The following is a 25,976-nucleotide window of genomic DNA, read 5'->3' as shown; positions in this document are numbered from 1 at the left end:
CTACTGATGTGCAAATCACAGCTCAGAGCTCAAGGTCACACAGAAGCACAGAAGAGAGTCAAGGTTACATAGTCAAGACTTCAAGTCAAGTCAAGTGCAGCTTCCAGGCTGCACACTCCCCACCCCTTCTGCACAGCACCAATGCCCAGAATCTGAACAAACAGCTCAGCAGCCAAGAAACAACAGCTTACTACTGCATCCAGCCTCAAGGAAACCATGCACTAGTCTACACTGGAGAACAGTCACTATGACCTAGAAAGTAGGGACCCACAGAAGTTCCCACATTTCTTGCTACCATCTGACACAGACCAGGTGGCCTCGTATTCTTCCCCAATACTGTATGAATATAGATACTGAGGCTCATTTAATAGAAAGACAAGGGGGATCCCTGGGTGGCTCAGAGGTTTAGTGCCTGCCTTTGGCCCAGGGCATGATCCTGGAGTCCCAGGATCAAGTCCCATATTGGGCTCCCTGCAAGGAGCCTGCTTCTCCCTCTGCCTGTGTCTGTGCCTCTTTCTCTCTCTGTGTCTCTCATGAATAAGTAAATAAAATCCTAAAAAAAAAAAAACAAGAATGTGTGTTTTTATGAATAAAAGAGGTATATAATCCCAACTTCAATAAAATGATTTATTAACCAAGAAAGCAAGCTTCTTGTAGAAAGTTTTGGTAATAGACAACAAAAAGACAGTAAAAACCACCAATATCTCAACATCCAAAGATAATCACTATTAACAGTGCCTATACCAGTGATCCTTTCTCTATAAGTAATTTAATTAAGATAAAGGAAATCAGACAATACTTTCCCTCACTTCATACGAACATTTTGCCAAATCATTAAATGTCCTTATATGTCATCAATTTAGAGACAGTAATGCTAGAGTATGAGTATGTACCATGAGTTCTTTTTTTTTTTTTCATTTTAATTTTTTTATTTATTCACATGAAAGAGAGCCAGCATGAGCATGGGGACGAGCAGAGGGAGATCATCTCTAGCAGACTGCACTGAGTGCAGAGCCCAATGCGGGGCTTGATCTAGAACCCTGAGATCATGACGTGAGCTGAAACCAAGAGTTGGATACTCAACCGAGCTATTCAGGCACCCCTAGTTCTTTTATATTTTTAAACCAATCCCCTATTGTTGGATATTTAGGTTATTCCAGCTTCTCACATCATAAACAACATTCCAGTGAACATTCTCGGCAAATATCCAAGACTGTTTTCTTGCAATAAATCCCTAGAAGTAGAATTACTGGACCAAGGCATCTGCAGATTTCAAAAACTTTTGATAAAATAGCCTCAACACTGGAAGGTTTATTTTAAAAAATATAGACACGTATACAGGCACACTTACAAACCTTCATTAATACCCTTTCTTATGATTTCATAATCCCAAGCCTTCCATTAAAGCTTCTCAGAGTCAAGTTTTCTGATTGATGTAATTCATTAATTTTTGGAGCACTCAACACATAAGACACTGTAAGAGGTGCAAAGAAGCAGTGTCTACCCTCTGAAGAGGCTCATGGTGAAAGCCAGGAGCTAAGACCCATGACAAATAATGGTCATATGAAGCAGAAGGTTGGCAGTGATGTGCACAGTGAAAATCCACTCTAGGGGTGCTTGGGTGGTTCAATATGTTGGCATCTGCCTTCTGCTCAGATCATGATCCCAGAGTCCTGGTATCGAGCCCTGTGTCAGGCTCTCTGCTCAGCAGGGAATCTGCTTCTCCCTCTCCCCTCTCCCTCTGCCTCTCCCTGCTGCTTGTGCTCACTCTCTTTCTCTCGTTCCCTCCCAAATAAATAAACAAAATCTTTAAAAGGAAAAACGAAAAAGAGAATCCACTCTAGATGTGAATTGAGCTAAGCAGGACAGACTGGAGGTAGCCTTGGAACTTCCTGAAGAGAGAAGGTTCTTTCTATTGCAGTTCCCAGGAAAGCTCCACACATGCCTTGGCTGCTGTAAGATGGGTGGTATTTAAAACTGGATATTAAGGGGCGCCTGGGTGTTTCAGTCAGTTAAGTGTCTGCCTTCAGCTCAGGTCATGATCCCAGGGTCCTGGGATCGAGCCCCAAGTTAGGCTCCCTGCTCAGCAGGGAGTCTGCTTCTCCCTCTGACCCCCCCCCCTCGTGCACACTCTCTCTCTCTCTCTTTCTCTTTCTTCTCTCCCCCTCCCTCCCTCCCACTAAGTAATAAATAAAAATCTTTAAAAAAAAAAAAAAAAAAACCCTGGCTATTAACATTCCAGAGGCCAGAGAAAAGGGAGAAGAACAATATATACTCAAGAGACAGCAATGTGGATGGCCAGGGGTGTAGAGAAGAGCAAAGGAAATGAGTTTGGTAGAGTCCAAGTCATAAAAGGTCACAGGTAGGGATGGAAACTTTCATCTCAGGAATGAGCCCCTCTTAAGACTCTTGAATGAGAGAGAAGCCCAAAGGAGGCCTTTTTTTGGAGGAACATTCTGGTGGCCAAGTGCAAGACAAACAAAATGGAATAGGAGAGGGAAAAGAGAAGAGAGGTAAGTCCAGTGGGGTTAGAGCCATAGATAAAAACTGGACAGAGAATGGCAGGCAGGGGATGGAGTCCAGGGGACCAAGAGCCAAGGAAGCAGGCAAAGCTTGAAAACCTAGAATTTGAAACCTCATTTGGTCCAATTCCCTTCTTCTACTGATGAGAAAAATGAAGCCTCTATAAGCAAGAAGAGAATGGGAGAAACCAGTACTCTGAGAAGCTCTGAGAACATTCCATGCTGGACAAGGGCTATGAAGGAAGCTTTGTTTCATTTTGTTTCATCCCATGTAATGCTTTCAATAGTACCTCGCACTACATAATATCCTCACCACTTTGAAGGTGAGGAAGCAGATTTAGAGAAGTCAAGCCATTCATATAAAGTGACACATCTTACATATGGCCCCTTCACAGCAAAACTTGACACAGTTTCTGAATAGTCCCAGCTCTTAGCATCCTCATCAACTGGTTACCTCCAAACCACTCCAACTAAGATTCTGCCCCAAACATGATACCGAACCACTCTTTGCAAAGCCCCGATGACATTATCAAAGCCAATGATCGTTCCTGTCCTCACGCGACTTAAAGTTTTTAGCCACTTGACACTGCCTCCTTCTTGAGGCCTCTCTGATTCCACACACTCACTCACCACTCTTCTTCTCCTACCCAACCTCTAAATGCTGGCCTCTGGCTTCCACCTCCCCCTCTCTGTCCTCTCACATGGATGACTGGCTTCCTCTGCCACCCATACACTGGATGATTGTCAAATGCATGTCATTGGCAGGTCCAGAGTTGCACATCCATCTGCCTACTCAACATCTCCATTTAGGTGTCTAATAACTCATTCCCTACACCCCACAAAATCCACCTCCTGCGCTCTCCTATCTTGGTCAGTGGCACTCCCATTCTCTGAATAGCACATGTTAAAAATCAAAAGGGTCATTCCTGATTCTTCTTTCCCCTTACACTGCATACACAGTCCTCTTGGGCTTTATGCTAACTGCAATGTCAGACAAAGAGATACATACTTTATGTTCTCACTTATACCTAGAATCTAAAAAAGCCAAATGCATAGAAATGGAGTTAGAATGGTAGCTGTCAGGGGCTGGGAGGTGGGGGAAACGTAGAGGTGTTGGTCAAAGGGTAGAAACTCCTACCTCTAAGATAACTAAGATCTGGGGATCTAAGGTACAGTGTGGTGACTAGAACTGACAATGCTGTATTCTTGGAAGTCACTAGAGGAGGAGATCTTAAATGTTATCTCCACACGCATTACATTTATGTAAGAAGATGGAGGTGTTAATTTTTTCATGGTAATCATTTTGCAATGTATACGTGTGTCTAATCATCACATTGTACACCTTAAACTGACATATGTTAATGCCAATAATATATCAGAAAAGCTGAAAAAACAGTTCTCTTGGCTCCAGCTCCCAAGCCTGTGGGAAGCTGGGGTGTTCTTCCCACCCCAACGCCCCACTTCTTCAAGTCACTGTTCCTTAACCACCCCACTCACTTCCATCCTCCTTGTACACATTTGCCCTCCTCAGGCCTTCTTCTCACCCTGGAGTCTCTCCCTCTGATCTCTCCCCCTAGAACATTGGCTCCAGAGGGAGGGGGAATTATTTTCTATCTCACCCACAATGATCCCCTCACGACCTGAAGCAGTATTTGGTGTCTGGTGCACACACCATTAATTCACATACAAAATGAATGGATTTCACCATATCTGGCTATCTCTACTGCTCCGACCCTGACCTGAGCCCATTGTCATCTCCAGCCTCATCTACAGCAACACCTTCCCCATGGTCCAGCCTCTGTCCCCCAGCCCATCCCTGAGCGAGCACCACTCCACAGGGGCTCATCCCTGTTGACTTCTACTTCACCTGCTAGTATGTTCTTGCTGAGCACATGGTGGCCACCAAGCTCTTTCTCTCCTCATCCCCTGCTATCTGGGGTGCTTCCCTGTCACATGGAGGTCCCCCAATCTCGTCCTGTGGCTTTCCATTCTCACATCACCCCATCAGAGCTTTGAGAGTCCTCCTCAACTGTCTCCCCCCCTTAATTTCCCTGTTTTACCATATCCACAGCACTTTTCATGTGTGAAAAGTGTCAGGACATAAAAGGATGTATTTAGTTGAGCGATCACTATCTGTTGCCCTCACTGAAATTAGAGGCTCTGTATTTGTTTTCTGCCTGTCTCCCATGCCTAACATCCAGGCACACAGCAGCTTCAGTAAAGATGTGCTGCCTGACTGAGGTCCAAAATGAACCTAAAATGGAATGGAGAAAACAAGGCACCTCTCAGATATTTGCCACCAGAGTACTCCCAAAACCAAGAAATATCACCCAATGATAGCTTCAGGTCAATGACTCATTGTGGAAGTCTTTCCTGCTTTTGTACTATTCATGTTTTCCTGTGCCCAGCCTAAAATTTTCTAATCATTCTATGTCATTATAAATTTAGTATATTAGTTCACTCTTAAATGATAAACACAAGTTTTTATAGAGGAGTACTTGGATGCAATCTATTATTGCATCCCAATGTGTGTTTGATTGTATCATAAGGCGTTAGGGAACAATTTGTTTGCTATCATTTCCCACAGACCAGAAAATTCAGCACCCGGTGAAGGAGCATGAAGACTCATCACCAAAGTTAGCCAAACTCTTATAGTCTAAGCAAAACAGACACTTAAGGGGGCGCCTGAGTGGCTTAGTCAGTTAAACATCTGCCTTTGACTAAGGTCATGATCTCGGGCTCCCTGCTCAGCAGGGAGTCTGCTTCTCCTTCTCCCTCTGCCATTCCCCCCAATTTGTACGCTCGCTCGCTCTGTCAAATAAATAAAATCTTAGGGGAAAAAAAAAACAAAAACACTAGGAAAGAATCAGCTTCACTCTGCCTCCCATTCCGCAGCCTGCATAGACCATTCAGTTAACAAGCCACGCTACAGAGCTAGAATGGACGGATTTCTCAAGCTGCCTCCACACGGCATACTTTGTTCCACATTTATAGAAGAGAAGAAAAAAAAAAAAAGTGGGAAGAAACTAACCACTTATTCCTGAAGAGAAGACAAGCCCAAGCCACAGAGTGCAAGGCAGGACCCAGCCACCAGCTGTTTTGGATGCTGTTAGTGATACTGTCGGCCTTTGGGGTATTTTGTGATAGGAACAGAAAAAGGAAAACCCAGCTGGACCAGGAATGATAACACAGGGTTCAAAAGCCACAAGCCACAAACAGGAAAGAGAACGCACAACATGCTTCCTTGGTGCCATAAAATAATACAAGCAGTGAAGGAGTAAATACTCCACACAGCACATGAAAGAGAGACACACCCTTGCTACTACTCACTGATGATTAAAAGGAAATTGCAAAACACTCTTTCTCCCTTTTCAAAACAACAGATATCCAAATAACTTGACTTTAGGAAAGGCACTGGAATGTGAGATCTCAGGCCGGCCCTTAAAGAATCACGGAAGCTTATGGAAATGAAGGCAAACAGGAAGCAGAGGGAAAGAACACAGTGGAAGGTAGGGACAGGGAGCCCTGGGCAGCAGGCCCGAAGCCAGTGAACAGCAACAGCAGAACCGAAACAGATGGAGGGCCGCCAATGCAGGAGCAGTGGGTACAGGAAGGGATGAGGATGGGAGGAGCAAGGATGGCCTGGTACCCAAGCCAGGCCCCCTTGGCAGGAGGAAGGCAGGAAGGCAGGCAAAGGGCCTCAGGGGTAGAAATCACTTCCCCCAAAACAAAAATTTAAATAAAGTGTTTCCGTTGAAAAAACACCACTCCCAATAAATTCCAATGTAAATGAATGGCACAAACAAACTACACATTTAAGAAATAAATCTGCTAATATGAGATGGGTTAATAACAGGCATTTGCCTGAGGAAAAAAACCTCCAAGAGAAAAGCTATGTATCTAAGTATGTGGAAGAGTTACAGAAGAGATTTAATGATAGCTTTGGTATATACTCTATGCTAAACACAATCTTGTGTCCTAGAAAAAGAAAAATGGGGTGACTTGGGTCTGAGTCCCAAGTGCCATTTATGGGCTCCTGCCCTCAAGAGGGCACATACCCTTCTTATGCCTGCAAAATGGGCTGTTCAAACCTACCCTATGGAAGCTGCCCTAAAGATCAGAGAAGTGCTTTTGTGTTCCTCTGGCCAGCACTGAGCTCTAGGCAATGTTACCACATAAATTAAACATTAATCAAAAACATTCATCTGTTTTGTTGCCCCAAACTAAATATTAACAACACACAACAAAGGGGGGAAATGAACAAATTTGTTGATGAGCCTTCTGACACCAATTCCATTAAAGATGATCGGAGGTAGTTACCTAATTAAAATGTTTTTAACTGTGATCAACTCTTCTTTAAAAAATATGGGACAGTCTCAGCTTATAGATGGAAATAAAAGACACTGGGAAGCATAATTAGCATCATTGTACTATAGATCTATAGGCAGATAATGAGTAAAATGACAAACAGTTGTCATCTCTGCTTCTTGGTGGAAAAGTCCAACATAATAAAACCTTTTCTTTTTCCTCCCCCCAGGCATTGGCTCTCTCTATTCAAGTTCTTTATGTCCCTTAAAATGAATTCTTTGGAACCAATAAGTCAGTACCATAAAAACTCTGGACTCTGAAAGCCACACTGGTTTAAGAGGTTAGGAGAGGGTTCGTGTGTAACTAAATTTTGTTAGGGGAGAAAGCAACCACCTCTCTAGCCAGTGGCAAATTAAATGAGGGTAAAGTTGTTTTTTGTTTTTTTTTTTAAGATTTTATTTTTTCATTCATGAGAGACACACAGAGAGAGGCAGAGACACAGGCAGAGGGAGAAGCAGGCTCCCTGCGGAGAGCCCCATGCGAGACTCAATCCTTGGACTCCGGGGTCAAGTCCTGAGCTAAGGCAGACACTCAACCACTGAGCCACCCAGGCGTCCTAGGTAAAAGTTTTAATAGGTCAATGAGCAGGGCTGTGGGACCACAAAGAAGGGGGCCCATGACTCCCCATCTCTGGGAAGGTCAGGAAGCCATCTCAAAGGAGGGGATCCTTGAGGATGATCTGAAAAATGAGCACGGTCTTGCCAGCAAAGGCAGGGATCAGGATGCTGGGCAGAAGGAGAGGTTCACACATGGGGTGGCTGGTGGCAGTTCCAGGAGCCCTCAGGAGTACAGCCCATGTGACAGGGAGAGAAACAAGAGCCACAACAGGGCAGAAGCTAGAAACAGACTAAGATGAGCCCTTTCAAGGTCAATTTGGTTTTGCTGGTGGAACGGCCTTCAAAATCCTGAGGTGTTTATCAGACCCACCTGGAGGGCTTGTTAACACACAGATGCAGGGACCCAAGAATTTGCGTTTCTAATAAGTGCCCAGTGATATTGACCCTGCTGGTCTGGGTACCACCTAGTGAGAACCACTGCCCTAGAAAGTAATACTCTAACCCTCCTCATATGTCACTACCTTCCCCACACACTCATATTTGCAATGTGGCATGCATAAAAGCTGTGCACTTGTATTTCTTAATTTGATCTTCACTCTATCAGAAAATCCCCCAAGCAACAGACAGAAACTACACGAAACACAGCAAAGCAGGAGGAAAATGGGGTAGAGATGGAGCGGTCATAGCACTGTCCACCTGCAGCTGCTGAATCTGCAGCCCCTACCCCGTATTGTCTCAGCACTTACTCCGTGTGCTCAGAGGAGGGGTGGTGGCATGGGTTTCTTTCCACCCACTCATCCCCAGACTGCAAGGAACCAAAAAAATCAGAAATGGGGGGGGAGGGGAGAGAAAGACAGTGTTGTGATAACAAACACTATGGATACTCCAGAGTTTATTATAGTAGAATTTTCTGTGTAAGTGTAAACAGACACAATTCATGTTATGCCTTTTTATCTTCATGTGTCAATGAGAATGTGTTTACATTGTATATGTACATTGGTATTTTATACATGCAGCAAGCAGTCCTGACAAATTCAGTAGCTACAGACCGACATAAGAATGTAAGGGACTGCATTGCACAGGTGACTTTTAGAACAGAAATTAAAAATTAAGTGTATTTTTCAATGTGCAAATCATCCTTCACTGTCCCACAGAAGAACCACCTTTATCACACACATAAATATAATCTAAAAATCCTTTCACACATAAGATGTAGCCCTGAAGTCTCTGCCCATGAACAGAGTATGCTACAATGTGGCAAAGAATTCACAAAGCGGGCTGAGATGTTTACATCCTGCCTCTCCAGTGAAGAAATGGAAACTTCACTGGGAAATACTTCAAAGATGGGAGGGAACATAAGCCCCAGTGTCCCCATCACATAAAGCATCTGGAACCACACAGACTGGTGCAGAATAAAGCTGTATTTGCTCAAATGGAGGAACAACACTTATTTTCCTGGGTCTTCATGAAAACAAATTTGCCTGATCTGATGGTGATTCCAAACTCCTTTTTTTTTTAAAAAAAAAAAGACCGATTGATTGATTCACGAGAGACACACAGAAAGAGGCAGAGACATAGGCAGAGGGAGAAGCAGGCTCCAGGCAGGGAGTGAGATGCAGGACTCTACCCCAGGACCCAGATCATGCCCTGAGCTGAAGGCAGACGCTCAACTACTGAGCCACCCAGGTACCCCTCCAAACTCCCTTCTGATCTTAAAATATCAAAAGTCCAATATTCCAAGTCCCTATATTTTAAAAGCACTTCTATTCCCAGTCCCAGTGGCTGGTTGCCTTTTGGGGGTAAGAGTGTAAGGAGAGGGAGAAGCAGGCTTCCCACTGAGTAGGGAGCCCAACGCGGGGCTCGATCCCAGGACCCTGAGATCATGACCTGAGCTGAAAGCAGACACTTCACTGGTGGAGCCACCCAGGCACCTGTAGCTGGTTGCCTTTCTGATGAAGCAAAACTCATGAACTAGGCTCCTTTGGTTACTCCACTACCAGCCACTCAGCACCCCCACAGGCCCTTTGGAAGCCTGCATCAGGTTTCACTGCCAGGCCTCCTCGGGTTGAGGGCATCTCTTCACCACCACCAGGCACACAAGTGTAGGCCAGACAGTACCCAGAACCTCCAAATGGGGAATCTGTACAGCCAGCGGATGGTGCTGTGGGGCCCTGGGTGCCGGGAGGTGAGCTATGGAGCCAGGAGGAGGCAAGCAGAGAAGGTGCAGCCTGACCTGGAAAATACGGGCTCCTTCTGCCTTCTGTTTGCCCCTCCCTTGACTTTGGATTTTCTGCTCAGAACGAGGCTAACCTTCCAAATAAAAGTCAGCCCTGTGGCCCCCATCCTATCTCACAGGCTTTTATAGAACACGTTACATCATTCCAGTTCACATCCTCATTTCAAAAATATTTTATAATGTTCCAGTTACCTCAAGTGACCTGTACTCTTTCAATTAGCCAGTTATCTAAACAAGCTGATTATCAGTGTACAAATTCCACTCATCTGCTCCCTCTGCACTGGGCTGCACTTCTTCATGGATACAGTGTTAAAGGTCAGTCTCTTGAATCGTGGAGGCTTTTTAGCTGATTTGGCGGCTTTGTCAGAGGGGAAGAGACTGCCTGCCACCTGGCCTGAGGTCAGCTCCTTCGTTGCTCTGTGCCTGTTTCCCCAAATTTATTTATTTTAAAGATTTTACTTATATAATAATGAGAGACACACAGAGACAGAGACATGGGCAGAGGGAGAAGCAGGCTCCCCGTGGGGACTTCATCCCATGACCTGGGATCACAACCTGAGCCAAAGGCAGATGGTAACCACTGACCTACCCAGTAACCTTCCCCCATGATTTAGATGCAGGTTTGGGACTACATTTACCTATTCTTCCAACAAAATACCTACCATGTATCAATATGTATGCACTTTCCAGGTGCTTGGAAGTCAGCAGTGAACAAAATCAACATATTCCTGCCTTCGTGGAGCAGCCAGTCCTGATGGGCCCTAAAATCAGTGCACTCCATGTTCTCCCATGCAGACTCCCAGGCTCACCTGCAGCCACCCTAACAGAGTCAGCACCGTGGACCTGATGCACACTCAGATGCCCCCCACTGCATGTCCAATGAGTCAACTCATACCTACTACAAAGAACCATCACACAAAACGTGCCAGGACACTGGCTCTCTGTTGCTCAGAGAGAGCTATCCTGTGACAAGCAAGCCTAACCAAAACAACACACAGCAGGAGCTGCTGATGGCAGAGGGGACAGCATGGATCTGGGGGAGGGATGGCAGGGATTTAAGCAGTGGAGAAGAAAGAGGAGGGAGAGGTCTGGAGAAAGCAGGAAGAGAAGCGAGGCATTCCAGAGGAAGGCAAAGAGAAGCCTGCAACAGGAGGCACTAAAAAAGCCAAGGGGAAGGGATGCCTGGATGGCTCAGTGGTTGAGCGTCTGCCTTCAGTTCAGGGCAAGGTCCTAGGGTCCTGGGATGGAGTCCCACATTGGGCTCCCCCCTGGGAGTCTGCTTCTCCCTCCACCTATGTCTTTGCCCCTCTCTCTGTGTCTCTCATAAATAAATGGAAAAATAAATCTTAAAAAAAAAAAGAGAGAGAGAGAGAGAGAGAGAGAGGCCCAGGGGAAAATCTCAATTGGTTGCATCACCTCAGCACTCACAAAGCAATGGAAAGACCTTGGGGGAGTCTGAGCATGAATATTATAAATATAAGGAGTTTGAGAATGGCCATCCTGGCAGTGGTCAGGAGCCAAACAAAAATAGGATTGCACACCCATGTCCACAGCGGCATTATTTCCGGTAGCTGAAAGGAGGAAGCAACTCAAGTGTCCACTGATGAACCAATGGATACACAACATGTGGTCTATTCATACAATGGAATATTATTCAGCCTTAAAAAGGAAGGAAATTCTGACATCTGCTACAACATGAGTGAACCTTGAAGACCTCTTGCTGAGTGAAATCAGCCAATCACAGAAGTACAAATACTGTATGAGTCCAGTACCTACAGTAGTCAAAGTCATAGAGATGGAAAGTAGCACAGTGCCTGCTGTGTGGGGAGGGAAGGGGAAAGTCATTGTTTAATGGGTGCAGGGCTTCATTTTCTCAACATGAAGAGAGTTCTGGAGACGCACTATACAACAGTGTCAATGTCTTAGCATGACTGTATACTTAAAAATGGTTAAAATGGTAAATTTTATGTTACACGTATTTTTACCACACTTTTTTTGAAGTATAAGGGAAAACTTTCACTGCATTTTATTCCACCCCTCATGTGGGTCACACAAGTGTAAAAGGACAGCTTAAGACAGGCTGTGCAGCCCATCTACCACCAAGGACCAAGGAGAGCCCAGTGGGAAGGAAAGCAGGCTCACCGACAGGCTGGGCATCTAGAACTATGCCACCAGGCCAGGCATGGCTGTGGGGCTGCACCCAGCATGGCCAGAGACCTTGGGGCACAGAGGGCCTCAGTAAGAGTCCCACACAGACTCCCCCAGGAAAAGGGCTCCGAGCACCCGAGGCAGGTGTAAGTGGTCACACAGTTGGGTGCCTGCATGCACCTCCCTAGAGAGTGAGCAGAAGCTAAAACCCCACATGCATTCACTGCCTCCACAAACTAGCCTGTGGCTGACCCTCACTATCTGATATGACTCAAGGACAGAATTCTTCTCACTCTATTTCATCAATTTTCAAGCCTTGGGTGTTGGCAAGTTGTGTCTTATGGCCAGATCCATCTGTAGCTCCATGCAGCTCTTGCCTTGTAAGATGTGTCAGAGGAAGCATGACAAGGGGAATCACACTCCAGCCTGTCAACCCCTCCACCCTCCAACATACACAATCTCCTGCCATCCTTTAGGTCATCACTCCCACTCTTGCAAAGGCCTTTGTATCTTCCACATCTGCATTTATTATTCTGCTCTAACACCTCCAGAGAGGTATTTCTTCCATGCTATGCTTATCCAAGCATCTGGAAGCCAGTGCATCCCTGACTCCTTCAATGAGGCATGCTACAATTTTTACCAAGACCAGGTACTCTCTGCATTTGGGATTTCTCCATTTGTGCCATGTGGGCATCCATCCACCAGCCTGGATAGCAGCCCACGGAAACCACTCTCAGTGTCCTGGCAAGAGAGGGTGTCCTGTACCAGTGCCCTCCCAAACCTCCCCAAAAAGATCAAACATCCCTCACTCAATCCCACTCTATTCTAGCTAACAGCCCAATACCCAAGCAACCAGGTAGTAATATTTGCCACTGTACTCCAGTAGTATTATCAACCAAAGACAGAATAAAAGAAACTGCTGCAGAGCAAAGCCAGGGTCATAAGCCTTAATTGGATTTTTTTTCTTCTTAGCATAAGGATTTTTTTTAAATGGTAGATTGTAGGGACACGACTTTATCTATAGTGTGCCTCGTTAAAATATCATCACATCCTTGTTGAGCAACATTTGACAAGCCAGGTAAATGCGCTATTCACCCTCGGATATGCTGATTAATGAATGGCCCAAGGAAGGTCTCCAGTGGAAGGCCACAGGGCTCTTTCTGAGTCCTATATGTTTCAACATTTTTATCAATTACTTGAATGACAGCAGAGATAAAATGTTTATCTAATTCAAGGATGCCAAGTTTCTAGGAGAGATGGCAAATACATTGGATGACAGAGTCAAGAGCTAAAAAGATCAACAGATTGGAATTGCAATTGAGAGGAAATAATGTTATTTGGACACTTGGGTGCAAAAAAAAGAAACGCACAAATGTAGGAGGTGTGAAAAAGACTCAGGAGATTTAATTGGATATAATTTCTGCATGTGATGATGGGGAGTTGTGGATGCCAAAAAAAAAAAAAAAAAAAAAGTCAGGTGGTCTTAGACTGTATACTAAGGGAGACTTAGTAGGGTAAGGGACCAGAGGAGACTTCCTCAAACTGGGTTTCTGTATCCATAGTTAAAAGAGATGAGAGACCAAATGGGAGAGCATCCATGTGACAGCCAGAAAGGAATAAGGACCAGAAATCCCTTTCATGGGGAATGGCTGTAGGGTCCTACATGACCCTGATGGGGGAGGGGAACACAAAACTCAGACCAACAGTGCAGTCGGTTGGTAGAGATGTGGGCTCCATATGAGAACACACAGTAGGATTATGTGAAGACAGGCAGGACTGCCTAGAGAGGTAATAATTTCTGTGGCGCTCTTCTAAGCTTGATTGTATTTACTACTGATAACTCTGTAGCTGTGTCTTTCGCTTCATTTACAACTGAGAACAGAGACTAAACACCCAAATAACCCACAGGGGCCACTCTGCTATGGGGGGGGGGTGCAGAGCCGAGGCTTAAATCTTGATTTCCTCCTACCATCCTGGAGCAGAGAATTCCTCTTCAGATGCACTGCAAGGTGGCAAAGATGCTACCGCCAGATGCATATGTGCGAGAACCCCTCTCCACGTACATGTTAGGCACCCCTTTTAAAGGCTCTCAGGGTAGACACTCAGTCAAGCCTGAAGCCCTGACTTGTCACAGGAAAACAACAAAGGAAACCTGTAAAGAACCTTACAGATATCTCCACCCACACATAAAGGGACAAGAAAGTGACTAAGGGGGTTCTCATTTTTTACCTCGAGTTCCACTGAAAAGCATATACTATTGCCATAAGCTAACTCCACTACAGAATGTCAAATTCTTCCTTTGTTGTTGTTCACAAACCACCAGGAAAAAAAACAGACAGAAAACACAATCTCACCCAACTACAAGAAATCTTTCTGTATATGTGATGTTTTCCTTGGTGGATGGAGACGGAGCTCGCAAATCTGGAACACAGGATTTCAACTCCATCAGACAACTGCCCCTCATTGCTCCCTGCCTTCCCATGAAATCATCAACCCACCTTTATCGCGACTCTCAAATAGTTTTCCTTCTATACCTCGCTCTTTATAACAATTCTACTTAGGTCAAACTTTCCTCCACAAGTCACAGAGAAGTCAGCCCCCCTCAACCTCAGCATACACGTTCATTTGATGATGAAATTCAGATCACACAGATGCTCTAATGTTAATAGAGCTACCAGCCAACAGAAAAAATCTCTATGTTCTTCTACAGCAATGGAGAAGCTCTTTTTTTCCTTTGCAGGTTCAGGCTGCAAAACAATGTAACTCTCAACTATATGCAAAACTTGGACAAGCAGGAGCAACTCTTACATTCAAACCACTTAGTGAGATATGAGGGACGAAATTTCCCTCCACCAGCATCTTGCATCCCCTCTCACCCAGGCCTTCCATTCAAGTGGGTTCAGGGGTGCTGGGGCCAGGACCCTGCAGGTGGAGCCCCCAAGGGAAGGGGGCAAAGCCATCCTGCCATTACCACTCACCTCAAGAAGGTGGCAGGTGTTTGCAAAGCCACACAGTGGTACAGCCAGGCCCCTAGAGACTGCCCAAGGCTCATTCTCATTAGTAAAGGGGTGACACGCATGCCCACTCGATAGACTGTCATAGAGAATGAATGTGCCTGGCATGACATGGGTACCCATGAACAAAAGAGGCAGTGGGGTCACCCCTCTGATACTCCTCCAATTCCCTTTCCCTGCACTCTTTGCACCCCAGCATGTTACTGTGTTAATCTGCTAAAAAGGCAGTAGCATGGTACATATATGTAGACAAGAACAAGGATACATTTTAGTTTACAAAATTAAATAAAAGCATGGCAATTAAGTGCAATAGGGTAAATGCCAGTACTCCGTGCTACTGGATAACAGATAATAGCCAGAAAGACAGGTGAAGTGGAGGAACCCCACCACTGGAGCTTTGAGAGAGGCCACAGTTTCTCCCATTTTCCCTTATCTTTAGGATAAGGCAGGGTGCAGCCTTTAAGGTTTCTACCCTAGACAGCAGGGAAGTGCAGAAAACAGATGATCATTCTACCAGGAAATAAACAAGTCCTGGGGAGGTGGAGCCAGCCCCACTTATGGGCACTCTGACAAGGCCAGCCTCTGTGGTCAGTGCACTGGGGACACCATTGCCCACGGGGCACCAGTGACCAAGTCAGCAGCATCCTCTGGGTTGTGCAGCTGGAGGCGGGGGCTGCTGGACAGCAGCCATGCTCAGAATCTGCAGACCAGCCTTCCCCAGGACCTGCCAAGGAACCACGCTCAAGGTACATGATTCAAATGGAGTTGTTTTCAAAGGAAAAAAAAAAATCTAAACAAAAGCCTTGCATCCCCACCATAGAGCAATAAATCCTGTTCCCCCACACGCAGGTGACACCATCTGCAGGTAGGGTTAATGCTCACCTGCCCATGGCCAACACCACCTCATGCCGTTGATGCCTTCTGCTCATTCCAGACCCAGCCTTGTGGGTCTCTCAGTCACAGCATCACTGGGGAACAGCAGATCAAAGGGAATTGAGAAATGGGTGTTCACGTGGGATTAAGAAAGAGGATTAGAGGCAAGGGAGTGGGCTTACACATGCTCCACCTGCCCCTCCATGCTCACTATGGAAGGCAATGCCTGGACAAATGAGACATAAGCCAAAGCCCTGGTAAAATGCAATGACCCTGGAGACTGAGGACCCTGTGGCTTGACTACTCCTGTATCCCACCCAGGCTCACGTTATGCAGCATCCCCTAGTACTCCAGAGCAAGATGTATTTCTCCCTTCCCTAACAGCCTCCACATACCATCAAGACAGCAACTCTCACCACTGTATAAAATGGAAAATTAACAACCTGGAGAGTATGTATCGAGTGCTTTCCACATTTAAAACCTATTTTTACGTTTTAACTTATTTGGCCTATGACCAAGGAGAATATATTAGGTAGAGGTTGTGGAAAAAAATTTTTTAATGAAGGGTCTGATTCCTTGAGACTAGATCCCAATACTTTTTTTTCTATTAGGGTCTAGCACTAAATAGATGTTTATCAAATGTTACTGGAGAGTCCAGTTCTTGCGCTCATCTACATTAAAGTTTCCAGGGCATCATAAACACACTTTTCGTGATTAGAGAAGTGTGAACTAAAACATTTTAGTTTATCAGATTAACAAAAAATTGAGAATCTAATAACACCAAGCTTGAGTGGACACAAGGCAATGTATAAACGGCACATTTACAGCCATTCTGGGAAGGCAACATCATCACAAATATTGGAATTCCCAAAACCTGGGACCCAACCACTTGCTTCTAGGGACCCATTCCCTCACACAGCTGGGGCAAACAGACAAAACGTATTCTCTAGAATCTTATTCATAAAATCAAAAACTGAGAAACAACCTAAATGCCCATCTTTCACAGAAACTACCAAGGGCTCCTTACAGTGCTCAATATAGAACAGCTGAAAAGAACAGAGAGTATCAATATGCAGCTGATTTTGGGGGAAGATATTATTTATTTATTCATGAGAGACATAGAGAAGCAGAGACCTAGACAGAAGGAGAAGCAGGCTCCCTGCAAGGAGCCCTGTGTGGGACTCCATTCCCAGACCCCGGGATCATGACCTGAGCCAAAAGCAGATGCTCAATCACTGAGCCACCCAGGTGCCCCACAGCTGATTTTTTAAAAGCCCTTTCAAGTAGAGAAACCCAGTGAACACTACATCAGCCAGGTAGTCATAGTTAACATCACTGGGGATCAGTCACGCTGACAGGGTGTTCCCTGGATGGGCTATGATAGAAAAGCACTTTATTTCCAGGGTCTTCCCACCCCAAACCCATGATCCCAGTCTAACCATAGGAAAGCCATTAAACAAACCCAAATGAAGGGACACTCTACATACACCTGACCAGTGCTCCTCAAAACTCTCACAGCCACCAAGGATGAGGAAAGTCTGATAAACCGTAACAGACCAGAGGGTGTAACAGAGACCCAGAGACTAAATGTAATGCAGGACCCTGTCTGGGATGCTGGGAAACAGGAGAATTATTGGGCAAAACCTGGTGAGATTCAAATCAGGTATTCAATGTAGGTAATAAACAGAAATGTAGGGACATTCCCCCTAGTTGTGGCAAATGTATCATGGCCATGCCAGGTGTTAGAGGGGAAGCTGTGAAGGGACATGTGGGCACTCTGTACTATCGGGGTAGCTTTTCTGTAAATCTAAAACTATTCTAATAGAAAAGAGTTCTATTAAAAGAGACAAAAAAAAATAAAAATAAAAAAAATAAAATAAAATAAAAGAGACAGACTCAGGACAATAGGGACTGTATTTATGTTTGTTTTTAGGGGCACTTGGACGGCTCAATCTATTAAGCGTCTGACTCTTAATTTCAGCTCAGGTTATGATGTAAGGTTGGTGAGATGGAGCGCCACATAGGGCTCTGCAATGGGTGGGGAGTCTGCTTGGGATTGTCTCCCCCTCTCCCTCTGCCCCCTCCTCAAAAAAAATACAAAATTAAAAAAAAAACCCACAACTATCTATATTGCTCTGTGGCTACTTTCCCTCCTCACCTGCCAACCCCCTCCCCAGGTTATACAGGGGTATATATACACACACACACAGGAGAAAACACCTGAGGCTACTCACTGAGCTATAAGGGGTGGCTGCCTCTGGGGGGCTGGGAGAGGATAGGTTACAGCTGCCACCTTCTATGCTGTGATGTGTCATTTTCATTTTTACATGGAGCATATATCCATGTATTACTTGTACACCCAAAGCCGTTTTAAAAACAAAGTAGATTATTCTGCTACAGGAAGATATCCAAGATACATTACATCAAAAAAATACAAGTTGTACACTTCTGTTTTAAAGAGACTGAGGACACGACATTTTGCTATGCGTGGCGAGTATCTGCAGAGCTTACCTGTAGGAAGCAGAATGGAAGAAAGAAGAAGCTGAAGAGAGAAGAGAGGAGGGGGCTCGGTGGGTTTGCACCTTACCTTCTGGTTAAGTGCCTTACCAAAAGCATGCCTTTTTATATTATAATCATCATTAAAATGACAATAAATGCTCTGTAGTCCATTCCTCCTGTGTTCCATCTCCTTGGCCTTAAACCAGTCCCAAAGTAGCTAACAAACATTTTATCATCCTGCTTCCAGGGCCATAACACGGAAGCCCTGCCCACAGCACCCTAAGAGGGGGTCCCGTCCTCACTCACACATTAGCTGGGCCGCTGGCAACAGAATCTCTACATCCAAGATGGCTCTGTAGGGCACGGATGCTGCCCTCCCCTGCAGCATCCTGGCAGAGCTACAGGAACGTAGTAACTGATACCCACAATGGCAGAAAAGTATGGCAAGATTCTAACGTGCCTTCTGAATCATTTTTAAACTAGGCAAGGTCTCCTCCAACAGTAAGGAGACTGTAATACTTTGGATTGATATTTTCTGATTAATCAAACCTATGATGAACCTCTGGTTCCCCAACTGGGATGTCTATAGGTGCCCAAAGCTGCTTCTCCTCACAAAGAACATGAGAAACAAGCCAACAGAAAGAACTGTAAGATACCTAGAGGGAGGAAATAGCACAATGACTATGGAAAAAATCTTCTATGTTGCTCTTAAGATCAAGTGACTTAATTTCACTAACATCGATTTTTCTCAGAGTGATTTAATTTCACCAACCCTGGCTAAGCTTCTGCTTACTTGATTTGAACCTCCGGGCAGGCCCAAGTCACCACCCACCACTCAGAGGAGGGAGAGAAGACCTGAAGGGCCAGGGAGGGGCTATCCAGATGTGGATACTGATGAATGGAAAGGGGGGGGAGGGGAGCTTCTGAGATCAATCATGTTTTTTTCCAGTCCTGCATCTCTCAGAAAGTCTGATAAAAGCTGGGCCCTTTCTCCAAAGAACTATACTTACAAAGAGTTTGCACGAAATTTCAAGAGGTCTTCTGAATTCCATCTGCAGGTCTCCTGAGTCACAGATCTCTAACCAAGAACTCTTGAGCCTTATACCTTTATAATATCCATTTTACAGATGAACAAACAGAGCTCTAAAGAGATTCAGTGGATTTCCCCAATTTCCCAACTAGTTGGCAGCAGTATGGAAATGAAGCCCTAGTCTCATGCTATGAAGCAGAGCTGTTTCTAAAAATATGCAGCACAGGGGCACCTGGGTGGCTCAGGCGGTTAAACACCTGACTCTTGATTTTGGCTCAGGTCATGATCTCAAGGTTGTGAGGCTGAGCCCTGCATTGGGCTCTCTGCTCAGCATGGGGTCTGCCTAAGATTCTCTCTCTCTCCCTCACCCTCTGCCCCTCCCCCCATGTTCTCTCTCTCTCTCTCTCTCTCTCTCTCTCTAATAAATATTTTTTAAAAAATTCACCTTAGTGCCAGCTCAACCCTCTACTCTCTGCTCTGCCACAGGCCCCTGGCTGCACTCATCTCCCCCTTGTGCCTGGGCACTCACTAACTAGCCTACTAGACTGTGAGCCCCTGGGCAGCAAGGACTACACTGCATTTGTTTTCTCTCTCCCTAGCACAGGCCTGAGGAAGAGCAGGTGCTGAAAACATCTGGCAAATGAATGACCAGTACAAAATCAGCTACTAACAGTCATTCATACACTTCTCTCCTTTCCTCTGCCAAGAACCCTCAGGTTTTAAATCTGTGTGTGCCCATGAAGTGTTCAAACACTTCATTAAAATTGGCTGAAACTTTAAAGTGCCCTCAATCAAAAATAAGATCCCATCTCATATCCATTAGGGTGGCTACTACCAATCAACCAACAGACAAAACAGCAAATGTTGACAAGTATGTGGAGAAGCTGGAAAACCTTGTGCAATGCTGGTGGGAATGTAAAAACAGTGCAGCAATTGTAGAAAACAGTATTGTGGTTCCTCAAAAATTAAATATAGAATTACCGCGTGATCCAGCAATTCCCCTTCTGGGTATATACCCAAAAAACTGAAAGCGGGGACTCAAACAGGTATTTGCACACCCATGTTTACACCAACATTATTCACAATAGCCAAACAGTGGAAGCAACCCCTGTGCCTGCTGACAAATGAATACATATACAAGTGTCATTTTTTTTTTACCAAAAATGGAATATTATGCAGCCTTAAAAAAAGAAAGGCAGTTCTGACACCTGCGACAATGTGGATGAGCCTTGAAAACATTAAACATTATGTAAGTGAACAAGCCAGACACAAAAGGACAAATAGAGTTTGGTCCCAGTTGTATTAGGTACCTAGAGTATTCAAATTCAGAGGCTGAAGGTCGAATGGTGATTACCAAAAAGGGGGGGCAGGAAATGGTGCAGAAATGGGGAGTCAGTGTTTGTTAAACTGGGACAGTTTCAGTTTTGCAATATTAAAAGAGTTCTAGAAATAAATGGTAGTGATGGTTACACGAGAGTGTGAATGTATTGAACGTCTCTTAAAAATGGTTACACTTAAAAATGGTTAATATGGTCAATTTTATGCATATTTTGTTATGTATATGTAAATTTTACATTATGTGCACAACTAAAATTGGGGGTTGGGGAAAAGTGCCCTCATTTGCTCCTGTCTGTTCTAGGCAAAGTTCAAAGTAGTTTCGGGCACTGATTGCTGCTCTACCATCCAAATAGGCTACAGCCCAAAGGCTCAGTGATGAGGCTGCATGGGGTGCAGGAAATAGAACCTGTTGCCAGCCCTGAACCAGACCCGTAACACCAGGAGCATGCTGGTCTTTTGCACGCCCTTCTCCCATCTTCAATGGCATTTAGGGGTACCACTTGGGGGCTCAGCTCTCAAAAGGCATCTCACAGAGAACTCAGGCAGGCAATCAGCAAATACACACATAGACTAAAGCAGTTAGGGCTGCCTCCAGTGGCAGGCCCAGAAGAGAGGCTATGTCTGAGCCCCTGGGAAGATGCCAAAGAGCAAAGAGCTGGAAGAGGAAGAGGGCAGCCCGGGTGGCGCAGCGGGCAGCCTCAGTGGCGCAGCAGTTTAGCGCCGCCTTCAGCCAGGGGTAGGATCCTGGAGTCCCAGGATCGAGTCCCATGTCAGGCTCCTTGCATGGAGCCTGCTTCTCCCTCGGCCTGTGCCTCTCTCTGTGTGTGTCTCTCATGCATAAATAAATAAAATCTTAAAAAAAAAAAAAAAAAAAAAGGAGGAAGAGAAAGAGATTTCCCAGCAGGGTAGGCAGGAGAAGAAAAATGCAGGAAGCTGAGGATGCAAAGCCCCAGCAAAGCTGGTGCCCCATACTTCTGAACCCCCTGCGCCAACCAACTCAAGCTGGAAGTTAGGGTCTGTGCTCTTGTAAGTTGCAGCCCCAGTGAGGACCCATAGTGGGCAGTTCCAGGGATCTGAGGAACACAACATACCACTGCAGGGCTCTCGTTCTCACCATCCACCATTTCCATTCAGTTCCCAGAAACCACAGTGATGCTGACTATGAATCCAAACACAGCATCATTCTTTTTAAAAGTCAGTAGCTCCAACTACAAAGTTAATGGAATTCTGAAATGCTAGGAACTAATCTTTGGATTTTTCAATCTAGTGAAACTTGATCCTCCACTATACATTGGATGGGATGGCAAAGAAATAGATAAAATAATCTAAACTGGGTTTCCTTTTAGCTTTGTAATATGATTTGGGACCATATAACTGACTTTCCTCATTACACTTGGCCTAAGATATTATTAAAATGAATTTGCAATTTCCAAATTCTGTTAACAAATGGCACCCAATTACGTGCAGAATAGCAGGGCAAAATTAAAGCTATGTAGAATCAATGCAGGGACAATCTCTGGTTTGGAGGATAAAAGGACGAAGAAGAAATGTACATGTGGAGCATATAGTATGGGGCCCAATTCCTCACGAGTTTTCCCAAATATCCTGATGCTCAGAGGGACTCCATAATTTACCCCAAAAAATCACTAAATATCAATGCTGGGTGAATTACAAGCCCAGATTTATTGAGGCCAAACCCTATGCAAGGTTTCTCAGAACACAGAGGGTCTCTCCCTGGCCACAATTGTCTTTCTACTCTCTATAAACTATAGCATCCCAAAGGCCAAATTTTGCTCCCTTTAAAAAAGAAAGCTCCCTACTCTCATCTGGATAAGCTTTAGTTATGTTTGTAAAACATTCAGAAAAGGCCATAAAAAGATCTTCACTGAGGGCTGTGCTAAGTATTAAGTATTATTCAATAAACCACAGCTTGGAGGCTGCCAGCTGATGTCTAGCTATAACCTGGAAAGAACACTGGTTGAATACATCTTTTTTTTCCTGTTCAAATTTCTAGGTACCATTTATGTTCATCTGCAACCCCCTCTCCCCCGTTTAAAAAACATAAAACAAAAAAGCAGCACTACAGTAGATACAACCAGAGTAGGTGGTATATTATGGTAAACAAGGATGACAATAAAGCATTTTTCCAGCTGTGATAAACATATTTAAGATCTATCATAGAGGCTGTTGGAGTTACAATGGAAAACGATCAAAATTACAAGTTGTTTATAACACAGAATTTATGTCTTCAAAGCTTTTATTTTTTAGGCAGAAGTTGTCTCACTAGGAGATCATTCCCTTACCTTTTTCTTCAAATTTGAACTTTTTTTCCTAAGTTATGACTTTCTGAGGTTGTCAACACATCTAAAGTGATTTAACAACTGGCTAAGGAATGGGCAGCACGCCGACCAAGAGTGAACAAAGCACGTGGTTCCAGCTCAGAGGCCAAGTTGGTAAAAATGCTGCTCAGGGTAGCCTCATCACCCTCAGGACTGGTCCCAAGGATCCACACCAGTGGTCACAACACTAGCATTTCATCACATCTCAGTATTTTCAATGAATAGTTTGATTAAACAGCTGTCTCCAAGTCCACAAGATCAGAAGTAAAAAAGAAGAAATGGGAATTATGTCCAGATTCCAAAATATCAAGGCCTTCATGCCATTTCTTGGCCTCCAAAACCATTTGGTTTCTATATAAAGGCTTCTTTTCCTTACTTTATGCACACGCACACACACACACACACACACAAAATTTAAACAATAAACCTTGCCATTCAACTGTGACTGATGAGATGGGCTTGTGAAATTGGCATGTCAGATGCACCTATATAAGAGGATACCCACTTGATTGCAATTCATAACGTCCCTAACATCCTAAAAACTTCAATAGACAACAATTTCCTCCACAAATGAAACTGTTGTGTATTAAACTAAGCTGAGCTAAGATTACCTCATCCCTAAAAAACCAACAGCAGTAAACAAGTTGTAACCCAGCTGGGCAGTGCCTACACGAGCACACATCCTCTCCATGGCCCAGGGGACTTGCCAGCAACCTCACTGCCTCCTGAGCAGGAACAGCCCCCCAAATCTGGGACTCTGGGGGAAAGTCAACAGAAATGGGTAACATCAGATTGTCAAAGACATGGTCTGCCAAATGAACACTTTACTTTCTGAATCTTAAAATAAACAGCCTGATCGTTTGAGGAATCACTGAGGTGCATCCTTGAAAAGGCACTTCATCTCCTTGCTAAGTTGAGCACCCAAACTAGTCAGAACTCCCCTAAGATTCTTGAAATGTCAACCTAATTCTACCTGTTTTAATGAATACCTACTGTGTGCCAGGCACTGTCAGACTCTAAGGAGACAGAAAACACATCCCCGTATAGGATCCCTAAAGCAATAAGAGGAAGAGAAAGACAAAGCAGTCATCCCAGTACCAAGAGGTCAGTAGAGGCTGCAGTGCATACTAGCTAGGAATACTGGTAGGTAGGGAGATCGCTGATTGGTCCTAACATAAGGAGATGTTAACCAACTCTTGGGACAGAAGTGCTGCCCAAGAGGCTACTTTGAGTAAAATGCATAGGAAGAAAAGTTAAGTATAACCCCACTTACTCCATTTGAGACCCAAATAAGACATTAAATATAAATTTAAAAAGCAACCCAGAGAAAGATATTAGTTTCCATGCCCCCAAGGAAAATGTAAAAATGTAGACAAGGTCTTCAAATAAAACTTCCAACATTTCTGAATCAACTATTTAAAGAAAAAGATTCCCCTTATAATGACATTTGACATTTTTCCCCATCAGGAGCACAGATATGCTTCTTCAGTGTGAAGGTTGGTGTTTCTGGGCCCTAAATGGAACACTAGCTCATCCAACAGAAACACCCTCAGCAAACCTATGGAAGGCATTTCTCCTGGAATGTTTTCCCAGCTCAGTTCCTTCTGGAAAACAGCTCAGGTCATCTTTGTAGATAAAAGAGTCCTAGTATTGTGATTTGGGAGATGAAGTTTACCAAAAATATGTCAAACCAGATCACCACTAAACACTTTCTATAACCAAATGACAGTGGCAAACCCCTTGCAGGTTTCCAGATGCAGACCTGGTCACATGTCTGCCCTGGTGCTCATGCTGCCCCTCGACAAAGACTCTGAGGCTTAAGGACCTCTTTAGGGGCAGCAAACTCCTTCCTCATTACTCTCCACCCTACGCAGAAAATCTCCTAGCTCAAAGGAAAGGGTACAAGGATGCCATCAAAATTCTAAATTGATTTCACAGGATGCCATAGGAATTGTGGCACTTCTCCTCCCTCATTCCACCCCTGCTGAAAAATGACAATTTCCTCATGGTCACATATACCAAAAGTCATTCAGCTGACATCAGAGAAAGACATCAGTAAATTAAAGGATTGGCTTGATATCGATCTAAATCAGGAGACACGAAGAGAATTTCAAATTAAACTGAGCCAGACTGACCTTTACCAATACACAGGGTGAGGCTCTCCACTGAGGCAAAGGGCATGTCATAGCACCTCCAAGTATAGCCTGAGGTTTGAGCATGAAGCCCTGAGAAGACCTAAGCCATCCCTCACATGTGACATCACCCACACTGATGTTGTCTAAACTCTGCTTCCATCTCTGCAGCCAGGAACCACCTGAGGCCATCCAAGCCACTTTCTGGGGTTCCCCATATATCCCATAATTATAATACTACCTCAACTTGGAGGCTTATCCAGGGGCTACCCTTTGGGATGAACCCAAACACATAAGCATCTTCCTCTCCATAAAGCCTCTAAGGTCCATGAAACATCCATAGCACAGATGGCAATCCATGAAAACCTCCCTGTAACTACAGTACCAGATGGTGGATGAGAGTCATGGGTAAAGAGGCAAAAAGTAAAGAATCAGGTGTGTATCAGGTGCCAGGTAGGTAGATGAAATAACTACGGTACAGACAGCAGAGACTCAGCAGCTGCCCTTGAGGAGCTCCCGATCTATCAGCAAAGCAGATGGGTAAAAAGACAGAATCCTAACATAAGCAAAGTGCCATTAAAGCGCAAAGAAGGAAGTAATTAATTCTGGTTCTTTGGGGAAAGGGCAGAGGGAAGCACAAAACAAAGCATGTCCTGGCAGGTCTAATCAAGAATAAAAGGGAAAAGCAACTTAAAATAGAAACAAGGAAAGAAATACGTAAGGAAACAAATGTATGAGGAAGTAACACCATCAAGAAAACTACAGATAACTGAGCTATAATCTTTCAATGTGATGAAACTGATTTTGTTGGAAATGTTTAACTTCCGAAAATTGACTCAAAAAATCAGAAACCTGAGAAACGCCAATACCCATGGAAGAATTTTTTAAAGTTCTCACAGAACTACCCATTTTTAAAAGCG

General features: G+C 44.5%; 1 protein-coding gene across 2 annotated transcripts in view; it reads right to left on the bottom strand.

The window, feature by feature from the left end:
- IGF1R (insulin like growth factor 1 receptor) overlaps positions 1 to 25,976 on the bottom strand; it is a 302,920-nt gene that overhangs the window by 249,001 nt on the left and 27,943 nt on the right. Inside the window, exon 1 of one of the 2 annotated variants that reach the window (XM_049108436.1) lies at positions 15,728 to 15,808. The exons of the other annotated variant lie outside the window; for it this stretch is intronic. Within the exon in view, the coding sequence (XP_048964393.1) occupies positions 15,728 to 15,752 (25 nt within the window). The 5' untranslated portion in view covers positions 15,753 to 15,808. Of the gene's footprint in view, positions 1 to 15,727; positions 15,809 to 25,976 lie in introns of those variants that run through there. 2 annotated transcript variants of the gene reach the window in all.

The sequence above is a fragment of the Canis lupus genome, chromosome 3 (genome assembly GCF_003254725.2).
Source record: "Canis lupus dingo isolate Sandy chromosome 3, ASM325472v2, whole genome shotgun sequence".
Classification (NCBI taxonomy): Eukaryota; Metazoa; Chordata; class Mammalia; order Carnivora; family Canidae; genus Canis; species Canis lupus.
This window is presented reverse-complemented; position numbering and strand designations above follow the sequence as displayed.